The sequence below is a fragment of the Myotis daubentonii genome, chromosome 2 (genome assembly GCF_963259705.1).
Source record: "Myotis daubentonii chromosome 2, mMyoDau2.1, whole genome shotgun sequence".
NCBI classification, from domain to species: domain Eukaryota; kingdom Metazoa; phylum Chordata; class Mammalia; order Chiroptera; family Vespertilionidae; genus Myotis; species Myotis daubentonii.
In genome coordinates, this window is record NC_081841.1 from 190,873,656 (window position 1) to 190,896,541 (window position 22,886).

General features: G+C 41.8%; 1 protein-coding gene across 1 annotated transcript in view; it reads right to left on the reverse strand.

Annotated features, from left to right (window-relative positions):
* COL4A1 (collagen type IV alpha 1 chain) overlaps window positions 1-22,886 on the reverse strand; it is a 140,703-nt gene that overhangs the window by 51,443 nt on the left and 66,374 nt on the right. The window contains exons 3-8 of the mRNA XM_059685108.1: window positions 2,709-2,798; window positions 2,465-2,509; window positions 1,466-1,510; window positions 1,295-1,357; window positions 760-813; window positions 560-586 (exon numbers count right to left, since the gene is read on the reverse strand). Of these exons, the coding sequence (XP_059541091.1) occupies window positions 560-586; window positions 760-813; window positions 1,295-1,357; window positions 1,466-1,510; window positions 2,465-2,509; window positions 2,709-2,798 (324 nt within the window). The remainder of the gene's footprint in view (window positions 1-559; window positions 587-759; window positions 814-1,294; window positions 1,358-1,465; window positions 1,511-2,464; window positions 2,510-2,708; window positions 2,799-22,886) is intronic.

A 22,886-nucleotide genomic window follows, 5' to 3' on the forward strand; every position in this document is an offset into this window, starting at 1 on the left:
CCGAGGGGCCTACGCCCCACTGGGACATATAGGAAAATCAAGCTGAGAGGGGACCATGGATTGGCTCTGAATAAAGAGGTCGTGACACCAGAATTTAACCTAAGGCAACTGGGGGTCTTCCTGCCATAATTATGGAATGCATAATAGTGACTCCAGAGTACAGGCAACATGTATACGTTGTATATAAGTCAAACCAGATAGATTAAATATGAGACCAACTTGAGTTCTTTTTGGTGGCCCTGTACTTATGGCTCTGGAAAAGGAGCATCCAAACTGACATGTCTATGCAGGTAATTAATCTGAACTAGACTCACATCTGTTAATATTTACACTGTGCTGCCTATTCCTGCTTATTTCCTATTAAGACAGTGTACCTATGTCTGAACTTTAGTTTCTAAAATTTAAGTAAATGACTTATATACCCTTTTAATGGAACAGAGTTTAGACAAATGTGTCCATAGGCAATTGGCCCACCAAAGTGATTTAAAGTAAATTTACTTTCACACCATCTGTTTTAAACAGACTTCTGTAATGAATCCAATAAAGTAAAATAATGTACCTTCATTCCGGGTAACCCTGGTGGTCCCTGAAAAAAAAAAAAAAAGGTTAATATTAGTTTTGTTTTTCTCAAAACATCACTAGGATTAAGATATGAGACAAAAAAAAAAAAAAAAAAAAAGGCGGGCTAAGGAAAGGAAATGAAAAGAGAGAAAGTCTAGTCAAAGAAAGAAATTCTGAGTTTAACAACCTCATACTCACAGGATTTCCAGTGAATCCAGGCAAACCGGGAGGTCCCAGGGGCCCTCGTTCACCCTGAGGGGACAGCAGACAGTCACTCACAAGTACCGGACAAGGCAGGTGGGACCTCACTCCAGACACCCTCGTCAGTTACTATGTCCTACCTCATTTGTTAATTAACATCATTTCTTAAAAACTGTTTGTTGCAATCTATGTTACTGAGTGGTACTTCCCAACAGAAGAGATATACTTGAAAATATAATTAATAGGAACAGGATTAAGAGCAGCATTTTCTTGTTTGATTTAGGAATAGATTATAGGTAAGAAATAACAATATTTAAAGCCATTTTAGAGTAAAATTGTCCGAAAGAGAAAGTTGTAATTATATCATTCTTAAACATTAAATATGGGAAAACTGCATTTCCTAATCACATAAAGAAAGTGTTGAGACAAGCAGCTTTGCAGTGATGGCAACTGAACAACTTGGCCTGATTTCTCAAGATGCGAAGTCAGGTGAACAGGCACAAAGGGAGAAAGGTCTCGGTTTCGAATTTACCTTTGTCCCGTTGCATCCTGGGATACCACGGGGACCTGGGGGACCGTCTTGTCCAGGAATACCCTGCAATTAATAAAGTGAAGAAGCAGCCAAAATTTAAAAACCACCTGACGATGCCATCACTCACATCAAGTGTCTCATAAAGGAAGCAGGTGCACTTTATATACATACAGGAATTCCTGGGTTTCCAGGGTAACCGGATATTCCTGGGGGTCCCTGTAAGGATGGAAGTGAAAAGGTTTCCATGAGCATTGGGGAACCTCTTTTTCTCCCACTGCACCCCCCAAAAGGTGTCTACCCTAATTGTTGGCATTCAGAACATTACACTGAGCAGACAGGGTCATCCTACCGGGGAGGCAGCTGAGGGCCCAGCCCAGGGAGGCAGGTACCTCAGGCTTTCAGAAGCAATTCTCCATGGAAAGCTGACTATGACTTCCTTCTAAAATCAAGGCTGCCCATGCACAATGTAACTCTGCCCTCATTTCCTTCTTCGTAATTTCTAGGTGAATAAATAGATAAACATCTACAAAATTCAAATTAAAAGCTCAAACCATTGGGAAGAAGAATGCATGGGATAAATCAGCTCATTGGGGGAAGAGAGAACTATTCCTAGTTGAAATAGGATCATGTCCATCACAGAGAGGTCCAAGGACAAATGCACCCGCTGGTCACTGTCACACTCCCCTTCAGCAAGTAGCAATAGCAGAATCAAACTTTCCATTTTACAGAGCAATTCGGTTTTTCTAATTTCGGGATTCCCGTCAAAGATCTTTATTTTTGCATCTCTCAGGTATGGAGTAGCCAAGAAGTGTGTGAAGAAGGAAGAGGAAGTTTAGCTCTGGAAATAGTATCACTTCGCTATTCAATGAAGACATTTTTCTCCCACAACTCCCCCAAATTCAAATATGTCTATAAGAATCCTTGAGGAAGGACAAATGGGGGGAAACAAGTGTGAAAGAGAATGAACAGCAGCTCCGCTTATGCACAGCACCAGTGGCAAGGACTGGAGGTCAAAAACGATAAGCTATGGCTTATTTTAAGTTCTTACGCCCTCCACACACGCTGTCTGGGCCCTGAGGACAGGCAGAGGGAGAGGGAGAGGAACAAAGAAAACGAAGAGGAAGGGAAGGAAGTCTCCACAGTCATTACCAATGTGACAATTATACTCACTCTTGTCCCTTTTGTTCCTGGCAGTCCTGGTTCTCCAGCATCTCCCTGGAGCAAAACAAAAAAACCATTATGACCACTCTGTTATAACAAGAATACAGATCAGCGGCTGGGAGAGGTCAATGGGGGGGGAGAGGGGGGGGAGACATATGTAATACTTTCAACAATAAAAAATTTTTTTTAAAAAAAGAATATAGATTATTTCAATTCTACACCCTCACAGCTTTCATCACCCAGGTAAGCTTACCTTCTGTCCAGGTGGTCCCTGTGGCCCCTCAGGTCCTTGCATTCCTGGAAATCCAATGACACCTTGTAACCCTGGGAGGCCTCTTTCACCCTGCGGAGGAGGAAGGAGTTAATTTGGCAGTGTCATTATGAGACTCAATCAGATAAGATTTTGTTACAAAAAGTAGGTGGAAAGAAATTGAAGAAACAAGTCAGGAATCAGTCTCTCTGAGCATCATCCAATAGTGCATAAGTTTACAGTGAGCATCTAAAAAGAGGTGCTGAAATGAATTCCTGTTTCAGGTGGCTTTTCTCTACTCTTTTTTAAAGGCTGTTTGAGGGCAGAAATGCAATACCTGGCCCAAAGCTTTTTTTTTATTTTTATTGATTTTTTACAGAGAGGAAGGGAGAGGGATAGAGAGCCAGAAACATCAATGAGAGAGAAACATCAATCAGCTGCCTCTTGCACACTACCCACTGGGGATGTGCCTGCAGCCAAGGTACATGCCCTTGACCAGAATCAAACCTGGGACCCATCAGTCCGCAGGCAGACGCTCTATCCACTGAGCCAAACCGGCTAGGGCCCAATGCTTTCTATATACTGTATTCTAAGTGCTAAATAAGTTGTTGGATAAATAGATAGCTAGGGATTACTTTTCACTGAATTGATTATAATCTCATCCAGTTAGTGGAATCTTCTTTGGACCAGTAGACCCAGCACTGAGATTTTGTGAGTAGACTATCAGTCAATTTTTTCCCCTAGGTGCCAGCAGGAGCTGGGCAGGCAGAGCTCACGGTGTGAGTTACAGCATGATGCCAAGCCTTCCCCGTGCAATCAGAGGTCTGAAGATGGGCTTTCCTAAGTGCCTTTAAAAAGTGGGTTTGGGGTTTTTTTGTGGGGTTTTTTTTTTAAGGTGTTTTTTTGTTTGTTTTGTTTTTTGCAAAGGTTGGATCAAAGTTCAATTATGGTTTTTGCTCTTATGGAGCAAAAATAATGGGAAACATTATTTAAAAATAATAATGAATTTGGACTTTAATGCAATCTTACAATACAAAGTGGGCAGATTAAGCATCAGTGGTTAGTTAGCTGAGTTTTAAAAGCAGAGATTCCAGGCGGGATTTCAAACTGACAAGCTATGCCTTGCATAACACAAACATTTACCAGGAGTTACTTAAAACTCTTTCATGGTTGCAAAAGGAGACAAAGCAAGAACTTTCAAAGTCATCCTTCTTTCCAAACCACTAGGCCAGCCTGACACTTGCTGGTGAATGAACGGCCTGCTGTGCTTTTAGAAATGCGGAAATGTGGATCTGAACTTAGGACTGCAGCCACTGGGCGTCCATGGGTTGTAGTTTTAATGAGAAGGTAGGTCAGGAGTCCAGAAACAGCGAGTAGAGATAATAGTTGATATAATAGTAGATGGATTAAAGAAAATTAAGCCCTATACTTTGGCACACCCCTTGGGACCATCAGTATCCAGAGAAACTACCAGAAAGAAGAGAGGCTGATATGTCAGAGCTGTCAGCATAGGATTTGACCAAAATGCTGGCTCCTCTTCCCCGAGGCCTGTGACAGCTGGGAAAGAAAAACATTCTCAGACCAAGAGTTGATCAAAGGTGAAGCTACTCAAATAAACTCATTATTCACCTATAAGAATAATGAGATACAGCTGCAGAAAATCCTGATGACAGCAATATATGGCACCTCTTATCATATCAACCTCTTTCCTTTTATTGAGATGTGGGAAAACTCCACCCAGAATAGAATTGAACTGAACGGCAAACAACTGGCTAAAAAAAATTAATGAACATTGAATTGCATACCCCAAATAACCTGAGATAGGAAGGAAATGTGAGAGGCACGTCAACATAAAAGCTTTCTAATGCATCTGACGGAGTATTTTTGGACTTAGTTAATATTGGCGGTATCATCATGAGACCCAATGCAGATAAGATTTTATAGTCCCCACTTCAATCATGGAATACATGGGGGCCCACAGCCAAGACTGGCTGATTTCTACAAGTTTCTCACTGAGCCAGCTCTACAGCCAAAAATAGAAATGAGGTCAGCCTAAACCAGAGTCCATGTTTCTCTAGGTCACTAGAGCAAGCTGGTTCCCAGCAAAATATGAAACAATTCACCAACATTAAGTTAGTCCCTTTTATGTCCATTCCACAGATAGGGATATTAGCATCCGGTGCTTAGCCGACCTGTGACATGTCACTGGGTGACCCCTGCATGCTCCTGGGAACTGAATACAGAAATTTCAATTCCCAGTCCCTGCTTTCACCACAAGAGCACATTCTTTCCCAAATGTCACCAGAATGCTTAAGCAATCCATTTATCCCAGGAGTTTTGAAATTAAGTAGCTAAAAAGGAAGTGACGTCTTCATTGACATGGTTCTTGCCATTTCCCATATGGGTTGTTTTTTGTTTTTTTCTAATCTTTCATTCGGACATAAGTGCACATGAGCTATCTAATGTCCCGTTCCCTGTCAAGGTTACTGTGGGCACCAGAGCAGAGCACACAGACAGGAAAAGCATTCAAACAGCTATACAATTAGCTGCCAAATATCACACGCTGTCTGCGGGCCAACTTATTCCTCCGAGCTTTTAGCAAATCTCCACTGGGGTTAGAGGAAGAGCAAAGAGCTGGACCAGTGTGCAAAGGTTACTGGTGCCAGTAGTTTCTGAGCCAGACTTTGCAGCTGCAACAAGCAATACTGCGGCTGCCAACCCCCTTATGTTGGAGTTCAAGGCAGAATGTGCACCGTTAGAAAAAACTGAGAAGTAGGCCCCTTAGTCATCTGTTTCCCCTGATGTCCTAAAGGCAAGGTCCCAAGGACATGGCAGCCACATAATTCACGCCAGACAGAAATGAAACCCACACCCACTGTTATCACAGCAATGAAAACTTAAAATGGAGGAGGGGAGGGGAGAGAAGCTTATAAAATATTGCACAGCTTTGATGCAATGGCATTTCATAGTTTCATTCTTGATTGTCAGTGTCATGTATTGCACTGTTCAAAAAAAGAAATAAATTTCATAGACCAAAAGAGGTGATTACGGCTATATTCTCAAATGGTGCAATTCAGAATTTGAGGAGGAAGGACAAAATGCCACCATCTATAAAGATGAAAGAATACAGCCATAGAGCATAATCTTAGTATCAAATCAGCTATTCGAAATTAGGCATGAAATAGTTTCATGTGTGGAGCAACTTAAAAATTTTGCCTAATATATTATCCAAAGCAAGGACATACTTTCAAAAAATCCATAAAATAGGGGAAAAAACAGGTTCTGTTATAATATCCGATTATTTTGCCTCCTTGTAAAATGCTTAGGGAAACAACTTTATGATGGAAATCAAATGCTAGAATATAGCCCCACCCCTATTTAAGTCAGAAGTAGAAATACGAAATAAGCGCCAAGGATGGCGTAAGTTGAAATATTGTGAAACCCCTAACTTTGGAGGACGATATAAATACCAATACAAACACTGAAGTTAAAAATATAACTGGAATAAGCAGTCAACAAGAATCTTATCATCAGTGGTCAGCATGGGATCACAATCTTGGAGTTAAATATTTTAATTTTTCATATTTAAAATACCATGATCATGGATGTTTACAATGGAGGAAGCAGAAGCAGAAATGCCGCCAGACACTGGATGTCCTCCCCGAGGCGGACTGGCTACATGGGCAGAGCCTTGTACACGTGCTTGGGTTCATTCACCAGAAAGCAGAACAAATTCAACCAGTGATAGTAATTAGACAGATTTTTTTCTGTTGGGTTTCCCCTTTTAGAAGTAAATACTTTAAAGGCAGGGTATTGTTTTACTCATTCACATCATTAGGCACAAACTTTAAATTCAATAAAAGTTGGTGCACGAGCCTGGCAGGCATAGCTCAGTGGTTGAGCATCATCCTATGAACCAGGAGGTCACAGCTCAATTCCCGGTCAGGGCATATGCCTGAGTTGTGGGCTCCAGCCCCAGTGTGGGGCACGCAGGAGGCAGCCGATCCATGATTCTCTCTCATCATTGATGTTTCTAGCTCTCTCTCCCTCTCCCTTCCTCTCTGAAATCAATAAAAAAATATATATTTTTTCAAAAGTTGGTGAACGAATGATGAACCAACCAATAATATAACATAGATTCTACCTACGTGTCCTAAAGACTTTAAAACATACTAAAATATGATTATTGGGCAGGATGGGATCCCTGAGCTCCCTTCCCCAGTCTGAAGCCCTGTGGGCACCGCTTGAGACTGACTAATGTATGCACCACTGGCCAAAGAAGCAACGGGGGAGAAAGCCACGGTAGGGACATGACACTGGATCAGCTGTTTCTTTCTGTCATCTGGTGCCTGGAGATTTCTTTTTCCAAACAAGGCTGCAAATAATTGAGGGGATGGAAGCGTTTACATTTGGAGCCAGAGCTCACCAAGCATCCAGTGATGAGGAAACGATTTGAGATGACGGGTCACAGTCAATGGGTGACTGCAGAACTCGGCCAAAAATTCCACAAGTCCAATTCCTTGAGCCCAACAATAATCAGACATCTGCACAACCATTTCCTGAGTACCAATACTGCTGGGAAAGTGGTGGGAAGGCTACGGTCAGTGTCAGGGGGTCATGGAAAATCTCTGTGGCGAGGCCCCGCGGGGAGCTTTATCCATGCCAGAAAGCTTGACATTGTGGCAGAAATATCACCATTGATGCAGAGGAGAGAAGGCGAGAGGAAATACACAGCTAGAACCCCGAAAGGCCCACTTTTCCTCAGGGGAAAACATGAATATTCTCCTTTGTGCTATGAAATGTATAACTGGATTCTTAAAAGAATGTGTACATGTCAACACTACATTTCTTTAATGAATTAGATATAATATGAAGATTGTTTCATGCGACCACTCTACCGTTACTAATGTTTTCTTCACTTAACATTTTAATAATAGAGCAGGGCAGAATAATATAATCATGCACAAAAAGCATGGCTACAAATCTTTATCTTATTCCCAAACTCTTCGTTTTCTCTCTCAAGCCCTGGCGATGTTTAGCTTGAGAGAGTCAATGTTAGGAATCTTTAAGCACTGGCTCTCCACTAAATAGGTGGGTATATGTTAAGAGCTTTAGCAATTATATATGGGGGAAGGAGCATTGAAGAGATTGTTCCTAGAAATGAGGACATTCTCCATCTTTACAAATTTAAAAGGTGAGAAGAATCAGAAAGTGTTAAAAATGAGGCGGGGGGGCAGGCAGCTAATCTTCACATACTATGAGATCCATTCTCTCTCTAGGAGCCTCTGGAGCCACTCTGCCTCTTCTGAACCACAGAGCCCGCCTGGCCTCTCACACAGGCACCTCGTTTTCCTCCCCCTGACCATCATCAGAATTGCTGCGACTTGCCCCTGAGGCTGCTGAAGCTGCAGGTGTCTGGCTTTGTGTGAAGGATGGGACAGACATAGAGCTGAGGTTCGGGAACAGGAGCCCAGCTGGATATGTAGGAAGGAAAGCGAAAAGGCCTTTCTGTGACCAAGCCTGGACTTCTGTTTTTGTGCTGGACTTCCTGCCTCAGGGCTGAGTGGAAAATCCCAACCCCTGTGGGTAGGATCCATCTCCTGGATAAGTCCACCTATGCCCAGCGGATGGGTCACCAGCTTCACACTGCCCACAGACACAGCACAGTTCTGCATCTCCAAGTGCCCAAGTTCAAGGATAGATTTCTATTGGGTAAATCCTGACATCAGAACATTATTTGAGCCCTTGATAAATTCTGACACAATTCTAGGAATGTCAACATTGCTATGAAGTTGGCTGGTAAACCTAAGTGCTCAAATCCTACACAATACAAAACTAGCAGAGTGATGGGTACCAAGGAAACGCACAATAAACATTCTTTGATTAACAACATTGACAAAGAAATAAAATTCTGATCTACAAAAATTCACTTTGCTCATCAGTTGGAAGAGAAGATGAATTATAAAGAGTTCTTCACAAAACAGTTTCTGAAGAACTATCATTCAACATAAGAATAACTCGAAAGAGCCCTAAGTGCTGTCTTAATATAAACAATTTAAAACTCTTCCCCTAAAGTCATCTAAAAGCAAACAAACTGCCCAACTTCACTAATCCAGTAAAAACTTTCTAAAATGATAAGCAAACAAGTGCTGACAAATTGTTGGAAGCAACAAAATTAAAATTTTTTCCAAAAGTCCCTCGGAACTATAAAAGTTCCAGACATTTCTCACTCATTAATGCTGACTATCACTGATGGAGGACACACTTTAAAGCTATAAGCAGTAGCAAGGATCTTTAACAGCAAATATTTTCTTTCATAATTTGTCCCCTAATGCTCTTTCTGAAAAAAAAAAAATAATCTAAAATACTTTCATTCTTACTCCAAAGCAGTAATCTGTTTAAAATATTTTAAAGTATAAATATTGTAAGTCACACCCCTGAAGTAGTCAGCTTCCCAAATTAGAAAGAAGAAAAATAGTATGATAATGTTTTTCCAAAGGCTTGTGGGTGTATTCAATCAAACCCTGTGTATACAGCTAATCTTTAATCGATAGCTTATTTCCATTTCCCCAGCGAACTGCAACCAAATGCAGTGTGTTCTCTGGGAAACCTGTATTCTCTGGCCTCGCTCTCTATTAACACATTCAAATGTCAATGTGAAGGTTCAAACTTCGTTTTCCTGCAGACACCCCACCCCCCGCCCTATATCCTTTCATCCACGTTCGTTTTCTTCTCTGCTACAGCCTAAGTGCTGGCTTTCAACCATCTCCCCAGCCCAAGCAGTGTCTCCAACCTCCAGCTTCCAGCCCACTTGGAGATGGCTGCTTCTACCCGAGAAACTGGGATTCATACCCCACCCTTCCCTCTCCGAGCACTTTGAGCACATCCACAGGAACTATCAGCTGAACATACCTTCCTTGCGAAGATACGCGGAGAGCCAGTGCTTAAAGATTCCTAACATTGACTCTCTCAAGCTAAACATCGCCAGGGCTTGAGAGAGAAAACGAAGAGTTTGGGAATAAGATAAAGATTTGTAGCCATGCTTTTTGTGCATGATTATATTATTCTGCCCTGCTCTATTATTAAAATGTTAAGTGAAGAAAACATTAGTAACGGTAGAGTGGTCGCATGAAACAATCTTCATATTATATCTAATTCATTAAAGAAATGTAGTGTTGACATGTACACATTCTTTTAAGAATCCAGTTATACATTTCATAGCACAAAGGAGAATATTCATGTTTTCCCCTGAGGAAAAGTGGGCCTTTCGGGGTTCTAGCTGTGTATTTCCTCTCGCCTTCTCTCCTCTGCATCAATGGTGATATTTCTGCCACAATACGCAGTTTGATAATGCGTAAAAGATAAAACTCTAAGGGAAAGGAAAATTTCCTACCCCCGAAATGACTTGAAGAAAATTACTACACCTAATTGAGCCTATTAAATTAAAAGGCAATAAAGGTTAAATGGGCTTTGGGAGTAGCTTCTGTAGGGAAAGCCCCCATGGGGCTCTGGCTCCCTGCCACGAGAGGGCGCTATAGGACTACACATTTTTTCCCAAATTAAAACTCCCCCAATGGAATGGGAAGTATTCATCTTTTTCTTAAATATTCATTATGTCATTAATATTAAATATTCAGTGCCATTGAAGATATTAGCGTGGGCATAGTTGAGAGAAATCAGTTTGATAATGCGTAAAAGATAAAACTCTAAGGGAAAGGAAAATTTTAGTTAGAATTTAAAATGTAATTAAAATTAAAATAGTAACCCGAATGTCAAGGCCATTAAGTGACAGGTAAATGTTGTGGCCCTAGCAATAATGTGAATTGTGGATATTTTTCAGATTGTTTTTCCATCCATTTTATAAATTAAGAATACATAAATCTAACAATATGGGGAGGGAGGAGTAAATTCAGTGTTCTAAATGACTGCATGGAAATAGTATAAACTGAAAAAATAAACCCTGTAAAACAGATACAAATATGATGGCAGGGAGGTCTCTAAGAAATTATTACTAAACATCCAACTGCCAGTAAATTTTATTTAAGAGCTTTTCTTTGGTACCTTCTATTACAAATGTATAAGAAACATATACTTAAGGTAATTTAATCCAGTTTCCTGGTTTTTCCATTTGTAAAGTGAAAAAAATCTGTTCAATCCAAAAAAGGTGATAACGATCTTTCTTGCTAAAAACTCAATTTATTGACATGGAAATCAAAATCATAAATGCTTCTGCCTAAACCTATTACCTTACATCCTGCTTCTCATGTAGAGACTGAAAATCATCTTTTAAAGCAGAGAAATCATCCAGATATAAAAGGTGCTTCACTGCAGCTGGGAACCTTACTGCGGTTCTGGAAGGTGGTACCTAGGGGGCAAAAGCCAGCTGCAGCTCCGCGTTGGCCCAGCAGGGGGAGCCATGTCTAACACGCACAGAGCTAAATAAAACTTGGTGGTAGCAAAACCACTCAGCTAGAAATAGACCCTACAAGGACTGAACGCTTACAAAGTCGCAGTCGGGCACTGAAAGCGATGGTGCCTGCCTCAGAGTCCTGGGAATCTGCCTGTAAAATTGTACCTTTCCTCACTGCGCCTTTTCTCTTTTCCATGAAAGTGTTCAAAATTCTATGTCATGACTCAAAGTTATTTTGGGAAAGGAGAGGAATTCCAATTAAATAAATAATGGACGACAAAATAACAAGAGGTTTGCTTCTTTCTGTGTTTGGACAAGAAAAAAATATATATTTTTCTCAAAAACACACTTTGTTTTATTTTCACTATCTCCACACCAATAACCCTGAGATTTAAAGGATGTGTTCTATCTTACCAGCAAATTTGAGAAACACTAATGAGTGCACAATACCTAAATAAGACTTGGAGGGTTTTCATGTTACCATAGTTGGGGATGTTATTAACTTGAAGTTGGAAACATATCTGGGCGTGTGACAGGGTTCTGGAAGTGTGCGCATCCTGAACAAAATTGGGACACAAAGTCAGGAAGTGCCACAATCTAGGTCATGATTTTTTTTTTGGGGGGGGGGGGGGATCTGTGCTAACAGTAAAAATAAAAAGTGCAGAAAACATATCCTGACCATAATAATTATAATAATACAAAAAGCATGCAAGATATTTTTCAGGTTTAAACCTAAAAGAAATTGCCAATTGTCAGTGAAGAAAAAAAATTTTTTTTTTCTTTAAAAATGTGTTAAACACAATTATCTACCAAAATTGAGTTTTATGGGTGCCCTGCCAGGAGGCATTCCTTGGTGCCCAGCACCTAGCACAGATGGCATACAGCAGGTGATCACTAAATACTTTCATGAGTGAATCAGAAAACACAAAATATTAAAGATTCCAAGGAAATAGTATAAATCTACCAAGTGGGTGCAGGTTTAGAAATCCTACTCTCAAACTTCACTGCAAAAATAGGTATTTTTGCTCAGGGTTAGTGCACGGAGCTTTTGGGAATCTTACTTTCTATGTTCTCACTGTAGTGCCTGCATTGATAATGCCAAGTGGTGGGGAAGGAACCTTGGCCTACGAACCGAAATATTTTGGACCTAGCCCCAGCACCCAGCACTTAGATTCCCTGAAAATCAGGTCTGCCATCTGTAAGGCAGTAGGCTGCACCTGCCTCCCGCCCCCAGGCAGGGGTCCTTGAAGGGTCACATTTGATCCAGTACTCAGTTACTTTGCATTGCATGAAACATGAAACAACTATGATGAACTAAACTGTTCTAACTCTGGTTTATTTAGATACAGATAGTTTGCATTTATTATCAAGATCCCTATGCCCATCAACTCAACTGCATTTCCTATAAAGCAACAGACTATTTTAAAAGAGAATGAGAATGCAGTGTCATTTTTCCCCCCTTCCCACTGGTCATGACCCATGAATTATTTCCTTCTTGTTTTTGTGGCTACATTTGACATTTGAAAGTAAGAATTCTTGGGTATTTTAAAAATCTGACAGTTTTATGAAATTCCTCCTTTATCTTATGCACAAGGGTTTGTGTGTGTGTGTGTGTGTTTCCTTAATGAGTACTTCTGATATTAATGCTTTTCAAGCACAGGATAGTCTGTGGGTTCTCCCATGCCGGCCTGAGTTGCTGTAAGTCCCCCGCATCACCGACTTGTACGCTTGCACGAGGCCCTAGGATCTTCTCTTCTTTCTAGACTCTCAGTGTCTGATAACACACACATGTTCTGGTATCCCCAAATTACTTCCTTACCCAACAACAAAGTTACTTGGCTATCGCCCACCACTAATCACATTTTCCCCCAGCATGCTGCAATAATTTCAAGACTTCATTTATCATGCTCAGAATCTCAAAGATAAGAACAGGCTCAAGGAGTTATAAAACATGAGCAACCAATGTGGCACATATAATACAATACAGCTCTGATGGAGCTTGAGGCTTTACAAAACCCACTATTCGCTTAGCCTCATTGATTTGAAAAGGCCATGGTCAGCTCAATCTGAATTAGTAACTGAATTTAGCTATTTTCAGTCAATGCCGTTAATTCTTTTAAAACCTATACAGACACTCAAGGAAAGAAATTCAGCAAAATGCTGAAGGGTGTTTTTTTGTCAAGATTTTTGTTTCAAAACTGAATAGATAAGAAAGCATATAATTGCACAATCAATACAAAATAATGGTACATAATTAATACAATAAATAGCTACTTCTTAAATACTTAAGAGTAGCTTTCACTTAGCAGGTATATTCTTTGCACCTCAATGTTACTAACAAAATTCGCAGGCCTTATTTCAAAAAGATAATGTGAAGAGTATCTCCTGGTTATGGCCAAATTATCAAAAAATCTCAATTAGTAGGATCGTATTTAAAGCCACTTTTACTATATTTTGTAGAGGTTTTAAAGGTTCAATTTACAAGGTAGTTTCTTGCTTTTTATTCTTACTTACTTAATGCCAGTAAACTAAAGTATTATGCTCGTTGGCTAGAAGCTAAGATGAAGACACAGACAAATTGCATTACAGTTTGTAAATTTAGGAGACAATAACATTCCCATAAAAAAATAGCTTAGATTGTAGAGTTTTAAAATGTGTGACATTTTCCCACATATTCTGTATTTAAGGTTTTTTAATCGGTAAAGAGAGATGACCCAGTGTGTCAGTGTCATTTACAAAGAGAGAGACAAAGAGAGGGAGGGAGGAGAGATACCTTAAGACAAAGGTCAGGCCACACCTGCTGTCCATGTCCCTCCTCTCCACACTCTGGGGTCTGTGGCATCTGACACAATGACCACAACGACAGAGGCAAATTCTCTTTGACAAGAAAAGGCTGACCAGTCAAGTATCCTAAGAAGTGACCTTCCCTGTCTCCTCCCCAGACATAAAATCCCTAGTTTTGTGGAGTTTCTGAGCTCCCATAAGAATTCCAAACCAATGGGTGCCCACTTGGCAACCTTAAAGGAATAAACAAGTTCCCGAAGTCAGTGCCTCTCTACAGTGGGAAGCAGCACCTTCTGGGAAGAAACAGATGAAGAGCAACCACACGCCAGCAGTTTGATACTCCACGTAAAAACGCTGCCGCTGGTTGTTCGGGTCCAGAAGTTCGGAATAACCATATGGGAGTAAGAGGAAGCCAGCTCTATGTCAGGGCTCAGGAGGAGCAGAGTCCTGCTCTGTGTGTGGTTAGAGCCAGAGCTCCCTCTGCCCTTCCAGGTTCCCTAAATACACCCAAGGGCAAAGCCTGGCCACCCTGCACTTCTGGGGCACAACCATCTAAAGCCACCCACTGTGTACGGGGTATCCGATGCCAGGAAAACGTGACGGGCCATAAATAAGGAAACAGACACTGCTCCTTATAGCAAAAGACTCACAACGTAATGACTGCTGAGCAAATGACAAATGATTTGCTTCTGAGATATGGTTACCTACACTCGCCTGGAACCCAAACTTAATTATGTGATGGGACACAGGCAATGCCTCAGGAGAGAGGTGCCTGTGTCAGGAACGAAATACTTGACAGCATAGATAATGACGTGTATATTCTTATCTGTCACTGGGTGAAGCAAATTACTTTTTTTAATATCAAATTTTAAACTAGACTCACTGAGTAGATTACTGTGTTTGAAGCCTAACTGACATGCAGAATATGTTATTATATTCATCCCCTGTAGACACCTGTTTTACTCCTCGCGGCCCTTCATGTCTTCCCACGAGGCAGGAAGCCTAGAAGGGAATGCGACCCCAGAGGATGAACAGCCCTCAGGTTGGGGAATTTAATTTTAAATATTTGAAAGGTAGACACTTTGGGCTAAGAATATAACCTCACAGAGGCAAGTAAGTGAGATACGAAAGGAAATGAATCGTTATCCCCACGAATATTTTCATAATTACAATCTATTTCTCCCTCCTATTCAATTCTTGGTGCTTACCCAAAAGTAAGACGAAAGAAATGACACCTGACCAATTGTCACTAGGCCAGGGGCAACCATCAGGGCAATTGTTTCAGAAAGTCAGGCACGATTCCAGTAAAGTTATTTAATACTAGCTCTGCCCTCCCAGCCCCACAGAAAATTTCAGAAATAAAATATGAAGAAATGAATAGATTTGTAGATGGAAAAAAAAAAAGACAGTGAGTCAAGAATCACAGAAGTTCTCAGCCATAATTGTTTCAACTCAGGGGAGAGAGACCAGATGGCAATTGGGACGCAAGAAACTTGAATTTTCACATCCGCAGGCTTGGAAAACGAGTGTTGAAGGAACCTGGGAGAATGCTGCTGACTCATAGTTCCTCTTTTTCTCAGCATACATCATTGAGAAAGTATTCAAGACTGAGGAAATGTCTACTTGTAAAGCAATAACCCATTATGGGCCTGACCTTCCTCCGCTCCAGATTAATGGAGCACTCTGGCATTTATTGCATACCACAGCTCCTCTTGGAAAAATAACATTTTACTCTAGAAAGGTCGGCAAAGCACAGCACTGAAGTACCCTCTTGCATTTACAGGAAGACCTGAAATCAGAGGATAGACGGCATTTAGTTTGGAAGTCCAAGTCATTCCTGATGCAGGCCTTCAACTTGAAATCGGAATGTCTAGATTTTTTTCAGATTGAGAAACAGACACCCAATCACAAGGACACGAATAATCACAGCTGTCATGCATCTTCATTTTTAGAAGACAAGTCTGTTAAGGCGTGTCCTACGCCCTAAGAAGCAGTACAAGATAAATCCCATCCTCACGTAAGCTCCCAAGCTCCCTGTCTGCCGCCCCCCCTCACCCCACCCCCGCCGGGGTGTCCACACTGCATGTCCCTCTACTCAGACCGCTACCTCTGTAAAAGTCACGAGAGCTCCTCACTTTCAAGTGGCTGCTGGCTCCACCTTGCTGGCTCTGATTCTACCCTCTCTATTGGTCCTCCCATTCTCCCTGCCCAAGTACCACAGCAGCTACTTCCAAAATTGCTGTTCAAGAAAAAAAGAAAAAAACAGGCTTGAAGCTAGAGGGCAGGGAGTGGTCCCACCAGACAGCAGGGTAAGGGGTGTGGGAGCGTCCAGGAAAAAAAGTGTGTGTGCACGTGTGTGCATGTGGATGCATGCCTATGTGCATGAGTCTACAGGCATGCAAATGAGAGACAAAGAATGTGTGTCACAAGAGATATGCCATGAGGCATTGGAAAGTAAAATAGGTTTACCTGTGCAGGTGAGCAGAGAGGAAGGCAAGCCAGATAACTAATGGGAAAGGATTAGGAATTTGCAGTGGGAGGAGGATAAAGAGCTGAATTTTTTAAAAGAAAAAGGGGTGCAATATGGATCGTGCGGCCAAGAGTGATGTCCCCCCAACTCGGTCAACACTTAGGGTGTTGACTGTCAGATCTTCAGAATGCCCTGCAAAGCCAGACCACCCTGTGAGGCAGTGGGGGCATCCACCCTGAAATCTAGCTTCAGCTCATGTCCTCATGGCCCTGGACCCACAGGGCTTAAGGAATGAGTTCTCAGCAGAGACCAGCAATCGACTGTCTATAAAAAAGAAAAACATTGCCCTACTTTATGACTCCCCAGTCATATTTCAGAACGCTATTATTAGCCTTTGCTGGAAGTTTGCCCCAGCCATAGATTACTTCTGCTTTGGCAGGCCAGGCATTCAATGAGCTGTCAGGTCACCCTCTCATGCAAAGAACTGTATGTCTCACATCCAGACAGGATGCAGCGCCAGGAGGCTCGGATGCCCCCACTGGGTCCTTCTGAGACGGCGTGGTCACCGCCTCCCCAAGTGCTCCCAGGGCACAGCCTGTGTGGTCTAGAGTCCGACAAGGTGATGCTTGCTCTTCACCAAGTGCCTCTGTGTAGCTGAGACACCACAGCTCTGGTCCTCCAGCTCCTTATGGGGAGAGGCGGAACCGAAAACTCATCGCCCACCTCAGCCATGGCAGGAGGGTAGCCGCAGCAATGTTTACAAAATGCCATGGACCAGGAGAAAAGGTGCAGAAGAAAATATGTCATTCCCTGGCCGCCAGGGTTAGGAGACAGGCAGTCTCGGAATAAGACTCTTCTAGGTCTCGACCATGAAATTCTGGTAAGATGGGAGAGAAGAGGCCCAGCTTAAGAAACTAGCAATTCCCGAGGGCTTAGAAAGATACACCTCCTGCTTTTTGCCAACCAACTTCACTTTCATGAAAATATGCTCTTTAATGATTTGGGATCTCTCGTGTAGAAGTGAGAAGATAAGTTTGGGGCAAAGGGGCAGAATCGTCCATGGCAGTTTCCCATCCCCAATCAGGGCAAACATGATGAAAATTAGGGAAACAGAACTGGGGGGCCTAACTCACGTGCCCTTAGTGTGCTGAAATTTAGGTCCCTGGCCCACAACCCCAGCTCAACTCTGATCCCTACGGGGCTCATCTCACAGCACTGCCTTCTTTTTATCCCTCGGGGTTCAGTGCTCAATTGGGAGTCTACTGATGCTGTTTTCCTGGTTTAATGTTTCCCTCTGCCATGGGATTATCTACTTGTCTGGCTAATCACGGCCTAAATCCAAAAGGAAGAAAGGGATGGAGTGAGATGTTGGACATCATCAGCTCACTGAATCTATTACAAATAGTTTTAATTCCTTTACCAATCTTCTAGGGAAAACTATTTCAAAAACCAAGCATTTAGCCAGATTTCAAGACCTCAGAATCCACATCAACTGAAAGCCTGGGATTTCGTACCTAGGATCAGTCGACTAACATATGGCCCTCACATGTTACAATGAGGCATCCATAAAAAATTACTTAGACAAATCCTGGGCTCTAACCAGACAGGTATAAGAGATTCAGCTCTCATTCATTACCAAATGCATCTTTCACCTCTGTCGGTTGGCATGGAAGCATTCTGGATGGCACAACCTCACACTGATAAAGGAGAACTCCCATTGAAGGAATCATTTCATGACAGCATTGTAGAGATTGGCCAAGAACCGTTATTAGCTCCTCATGTTGGATTTTCATGTGAAAAAATCCAGAGTCAGCTAATTTGGGGCCAGCTAAGCATTATACCTTCATGAAACAGAGTGGTTCAGCAATGGAGGCAGGCTAAACCTCATGGACACGGTGTTGGGTATACCTTTAACACATCTAATGGGTTTGACAAAGGGGAAAGAAAACAAAGGGGCACCACTTCCCCAGGCATCTGGTTAGCTCCTTACCTCTGACTAATTCTTCCTTTGTTTAATTGCACATTGTGCTGAACCACTTCACAAGCATGCGGGTTCTGACAATACCATTTTTACGGGTGCGCTCTCCACGCCCACACTACATCATTATCGCCATCATTACGTGCCGTCTGGAAACCAATTCTGAAAGCTCATGATGTGGCACCAATACACAGGAGGGAGAGCCAAAGGCCCAGGGTTGGTTTTAAGTCTTCCATCTTGAATTGAAACATGCAGGCTCATTTGGCTCCTTCTAAAAAAGAAAGCTCTATTCCTGCCAGCCAATATTTTAGGATCATATTTAGAAAAAATAATTTTTCCCTGTGAATAGTCAAGATGAGGACTGTCTGGGTCCAGCATCACTGACGACAGCGTGCACTCATGTGAGGTGTTCTGGGCTTGAAAAGTCACAGGACTCAATATTCCATTCAAGACATTTCATTTTTCTACTCCTCCTTCTAAACACGGGGGCGGGGGGGGGGGGGAGGTGGAAAATCAACTCACTCCCTAGCCAGCTTGGCTCAGTGGATAGAGCGTCAGCCTGAGGACTGAAGGGTCCCAGGTTCGATTCCGGCCAAGGGCACATGCCTGGGTTGTGGGCTCGATCCCCAGTAGGGGGTGTACAGGAGGCAGCCGATCAATGATTCTCTCTCATCATTGATGTTTCTATCTCTCTCTCCTTCTCCCTTCCTCTCTGAAATCAATAAAGATATAAATTTTTTAAAATTCTTTAAAAAAAATCAACTCGCTATTTTTAAAGCTGCTCTTGAGGAGGTACATTCCAAATATAGTTGCAAATCAAAAAATGTAGATTTTTATCATTGTAATCTATCCTAGGTTTAACAGGTCTCAGAAGCACATGGCAGAGGAGCAGATTTTGTGTGATGGGGAGAAATAAGAAGATGAGATGGAAATTGGGAGAAGTACAGCTCACTGTCGGCCTGTGGTATGGGAGAGTGTATATTTCAGTGACATCTAATGGTGAGCCTTATATGCATAGTAAGATAAACCACTTTGCATAAATCCATTTCTAGTGGCTGCCCAGGTATGTTGTTGATATTTTTGTCCTTGAATTCAGGCATAGATTTTTAAATTCTTTGTTTTCAGAGAGCTACCAAAAAGGCAAAAGTAGGTGAATGTGGAAACCCATATTGATTCTCACCACAAGACTCTGCCAGATGGTGATTCATGTCCAATATGTGGAAATAGGAAATAGGAGACATCTGGAAAATATCTTGGCATTACAAGACACCACAAAAAAAAACATGGATTAACCCAAATAACCAGCTCACATGCCACCGGGTCCTGCGGTGAGCACCAGTGGCCCCCAAAGTCGTTAAAGTAGACACTCGGGAGGGCTTACATCCATGATAAGGCAGAAAATCAGTGACATTTCTGAAAGGTTCCCTTTTAAATAATACTAGAACAAGAAGAGTTGGCTGGGGGAAGAGAGGCATTTGGACAACACTTATAACTGCATGTATGTCAGGAAAAGCAGATAACAACAGAAGCCTGCAGAGGTATTTGGGATGTTAGGGAAGTGACTAAAAGGAGAGGTGGTTTCCCTTATATGTTAAGGGGCAATGATTCTGGAAATGGAAGATAAAATCACGTTGACTAGAAATTGGATGATGTTTCCAGACAGACCTCCCAAGTGAGTACATTACATTTTCCCTCCACCAAAAGCTTCCAAAAGCTACAAACACACTTCCTAACAGTGTGCTGTGATTCTCAAAACATCCTAACATCTCTTTAACTTAGGTTCCACGAGAACCTCTGTCCTAAGTGGTCCAAGCCCATTTCCCTGGTCTTCTAGTCTCCCTCTGTGAATTGAGAGTCAGCCCGTCTGTGCCTACGCCTTTATGTCTAGGCATCTGTCCAGGACCGAACCAACAAGCAAACTCTTTCCTCATATTTATCACAACTTTTCAATTCAACTACACACAGATGATATTTTAAATTTCCAAGTTCTTTTACGTATAATATCTTTCACTTGATCCTATGAGCAACACTAGAAATGTTGAGGATCAAAGGTCATTTCCCTTTTTTTTTTTATAGGTTACCTTGATCAGAATGACTTGATGAAACACCCTCAGCTACCAGATACTGGGACTCACACTGGAATCAAGGCTTTTACTCGACAAAATATTCTTTTCCTGAAAGCTGTTCCTGATTTGAGAAATAAGTGGTGTCTGTGATCAACTAAGTTGGGGGAACTGTACCCCAGAAGGTTCAGAAGCTTCTCAAAGGCCCTAGAGTGGACGCAACAAACATCCACTTAGCCATCACTCAGTGTTGTGCAAACTTATTTGTTCTTGGAACGCTCTTCCCTATTCCGTCCCAAAAGAAACATCTACTAACAACCCCAAAGTGGTCTGAGGGTCACAGTTTGGGAAGCGCTGAACTAGACCTGTCTGACTTGCGTGAATGCTCAAAATACATAAAAATAAAGATATCCAGTCTCACAAATATTAGAAGTAATTTCAAATACACTTGATGCACTAGCTAAACAAATCTTAATTTTTATTAAATAATATTTTATACTAAGTAGCAGCTTTTATTACATTTTTACTTTATATATTTCACTTCTTGGAAGTAAGGAAATGGAATGTCTTTTGAAATAGACTAGGTTTTGAAATTTTCACAAATTTAAATGTACTACAGTGCCTCTCACAGAGTAAGTGCTTTATACATAAATTATTGCTCTTAGTAGTAATTCATTATTAGTCCAAATCAGTTCAGTGATCCAAAGTTTCAAAGAGTCTACACAAAAATACTTACTTTCAGGAAAAAAATTTAAATATCCAGGAAGAAATATGACACCTTTAACATTCAAAACAATGGTTAATATAATTTAATGTATGGGGGAATTTTTTCAGTATCCTGATAAAAAAAATAATAGAAAGATAATCTTGTTCTTTAATAATGCTTGCGGACCCTAATCTATAATACACAGATACTAAGAATAATTTGGAATGAAAAGAGAATAACTACTTGATAAATAAAGTATAACATACACAGCACTGTTCCTGTTAATGATATAGTCTTTGACTATGTCCAGAATGGATCAACTGCATAGCTATACTCGCCTCCTGGGAAATCAAGAAAACATGCCCATTAAGTAACAAAGGTACTGCCTTGTAAGCAGAGTGAGAAATTCCCTACAGGACAGAGTATATGCCAGGATTTCCTGAAGGAAGGGAGTGGAGGGGCCGATCCTCACTATGTACGTGCTCTTGCATCTCTTGAGGCAAGCCTAAGAAATCCTCACTTCTGCATGCCCTCCACTCAGGGTTTTGTTCTGAATGCTGTACAGAATAAACATGCCCTGAATGGGATGGAATAAAAGCTGGCTGTTCTGGGCTGGGCTTCCCCTGACCTCCCTCAAGTGGGGATGGAGCTCAGACTTGGCAGATAACCTATGATCTGCTTCATATCAAAGACAAGGTGTCTCCCTGTGGTTATTTGTTTAACCGGGTGGAGGCCCTAGTGGATGCTCCCCTAGAACAGGAACTGGGAGTTCTTCCCATGGTCCCGGAGGAACAGGCTCATTTCTTTGTGGTCCTCCAGCAACCCTCCATCACTACCCACTCAGAGAAAGGCTTCAGAAGGTCTGTGTGCCTGGGCAGGTGGGCAGGGACCAGCATACACACCACAGATTCAGTTTTAGAGCAGCAGGAGCTGGCTCAAGACTCTGAGGATACTCTGAACGACAAGTTCATTGTGTTGATTCTCTCAGACCTGGAGCTTCTTATCTTGAAGAATGGAAATTGATTAGAGCTCTGATAGCACTTAAGTCCCATTACTCACATCTCATTCGCTATAAGAGATTGGGCCAGTGCAGTGGCTCTTAATCCAGGCTGACTTTACTCCCTGCTCTCCCCAGCTCCCAGGAGACATCGGCCACATCTAGAGATATTTGCGATGGGGGAGGGAGGGTGCTCCTGGCATCTGGTGGGTAGAGGTCAGGGATGCTGCTAAACATCCTGCAGTGCAGAGGGCACTTCCCACAACAAAAACATGTTTCTATCCAAAGTGTAACAGTGTCAAAGCTGAGAAACCCTGGATTAGTAAAATGGGCATAAACATAATAAGCATAAAAAGCGTTCAGTACCATGCCTGACCCTAGGTAGAAGTCCAATATACCAGTACATCAGTCCCCTACTCTTTCTTGCTCTGATACTCCAAAGCCAGGATTTTTGTCTCATGGCCAAAATCTGTTGTTTATAAGCAGGGGCTATAATTTAATGTTAACACGCAGACAGACAGGTGTATATGTAGGAATGATGTCGAATATCTGTCGACTGTGTTAATGTATAAAGGAGCTAAATAGCCGGTAAAGCTACAAATCAATTACCATAATAAGAGAAAAGAGTATCCTGCACAAACTTAGTGCTAAAGCAACATTAACTTCTTTCTAGATCTCCAGGGCCAGAAACAGAATTACTTCCAGATTAGCCAGATTTCTCCAACCTTTTCAAATGAGATAAGGTACACATTTTAGGCAAAAAGACAGAAATT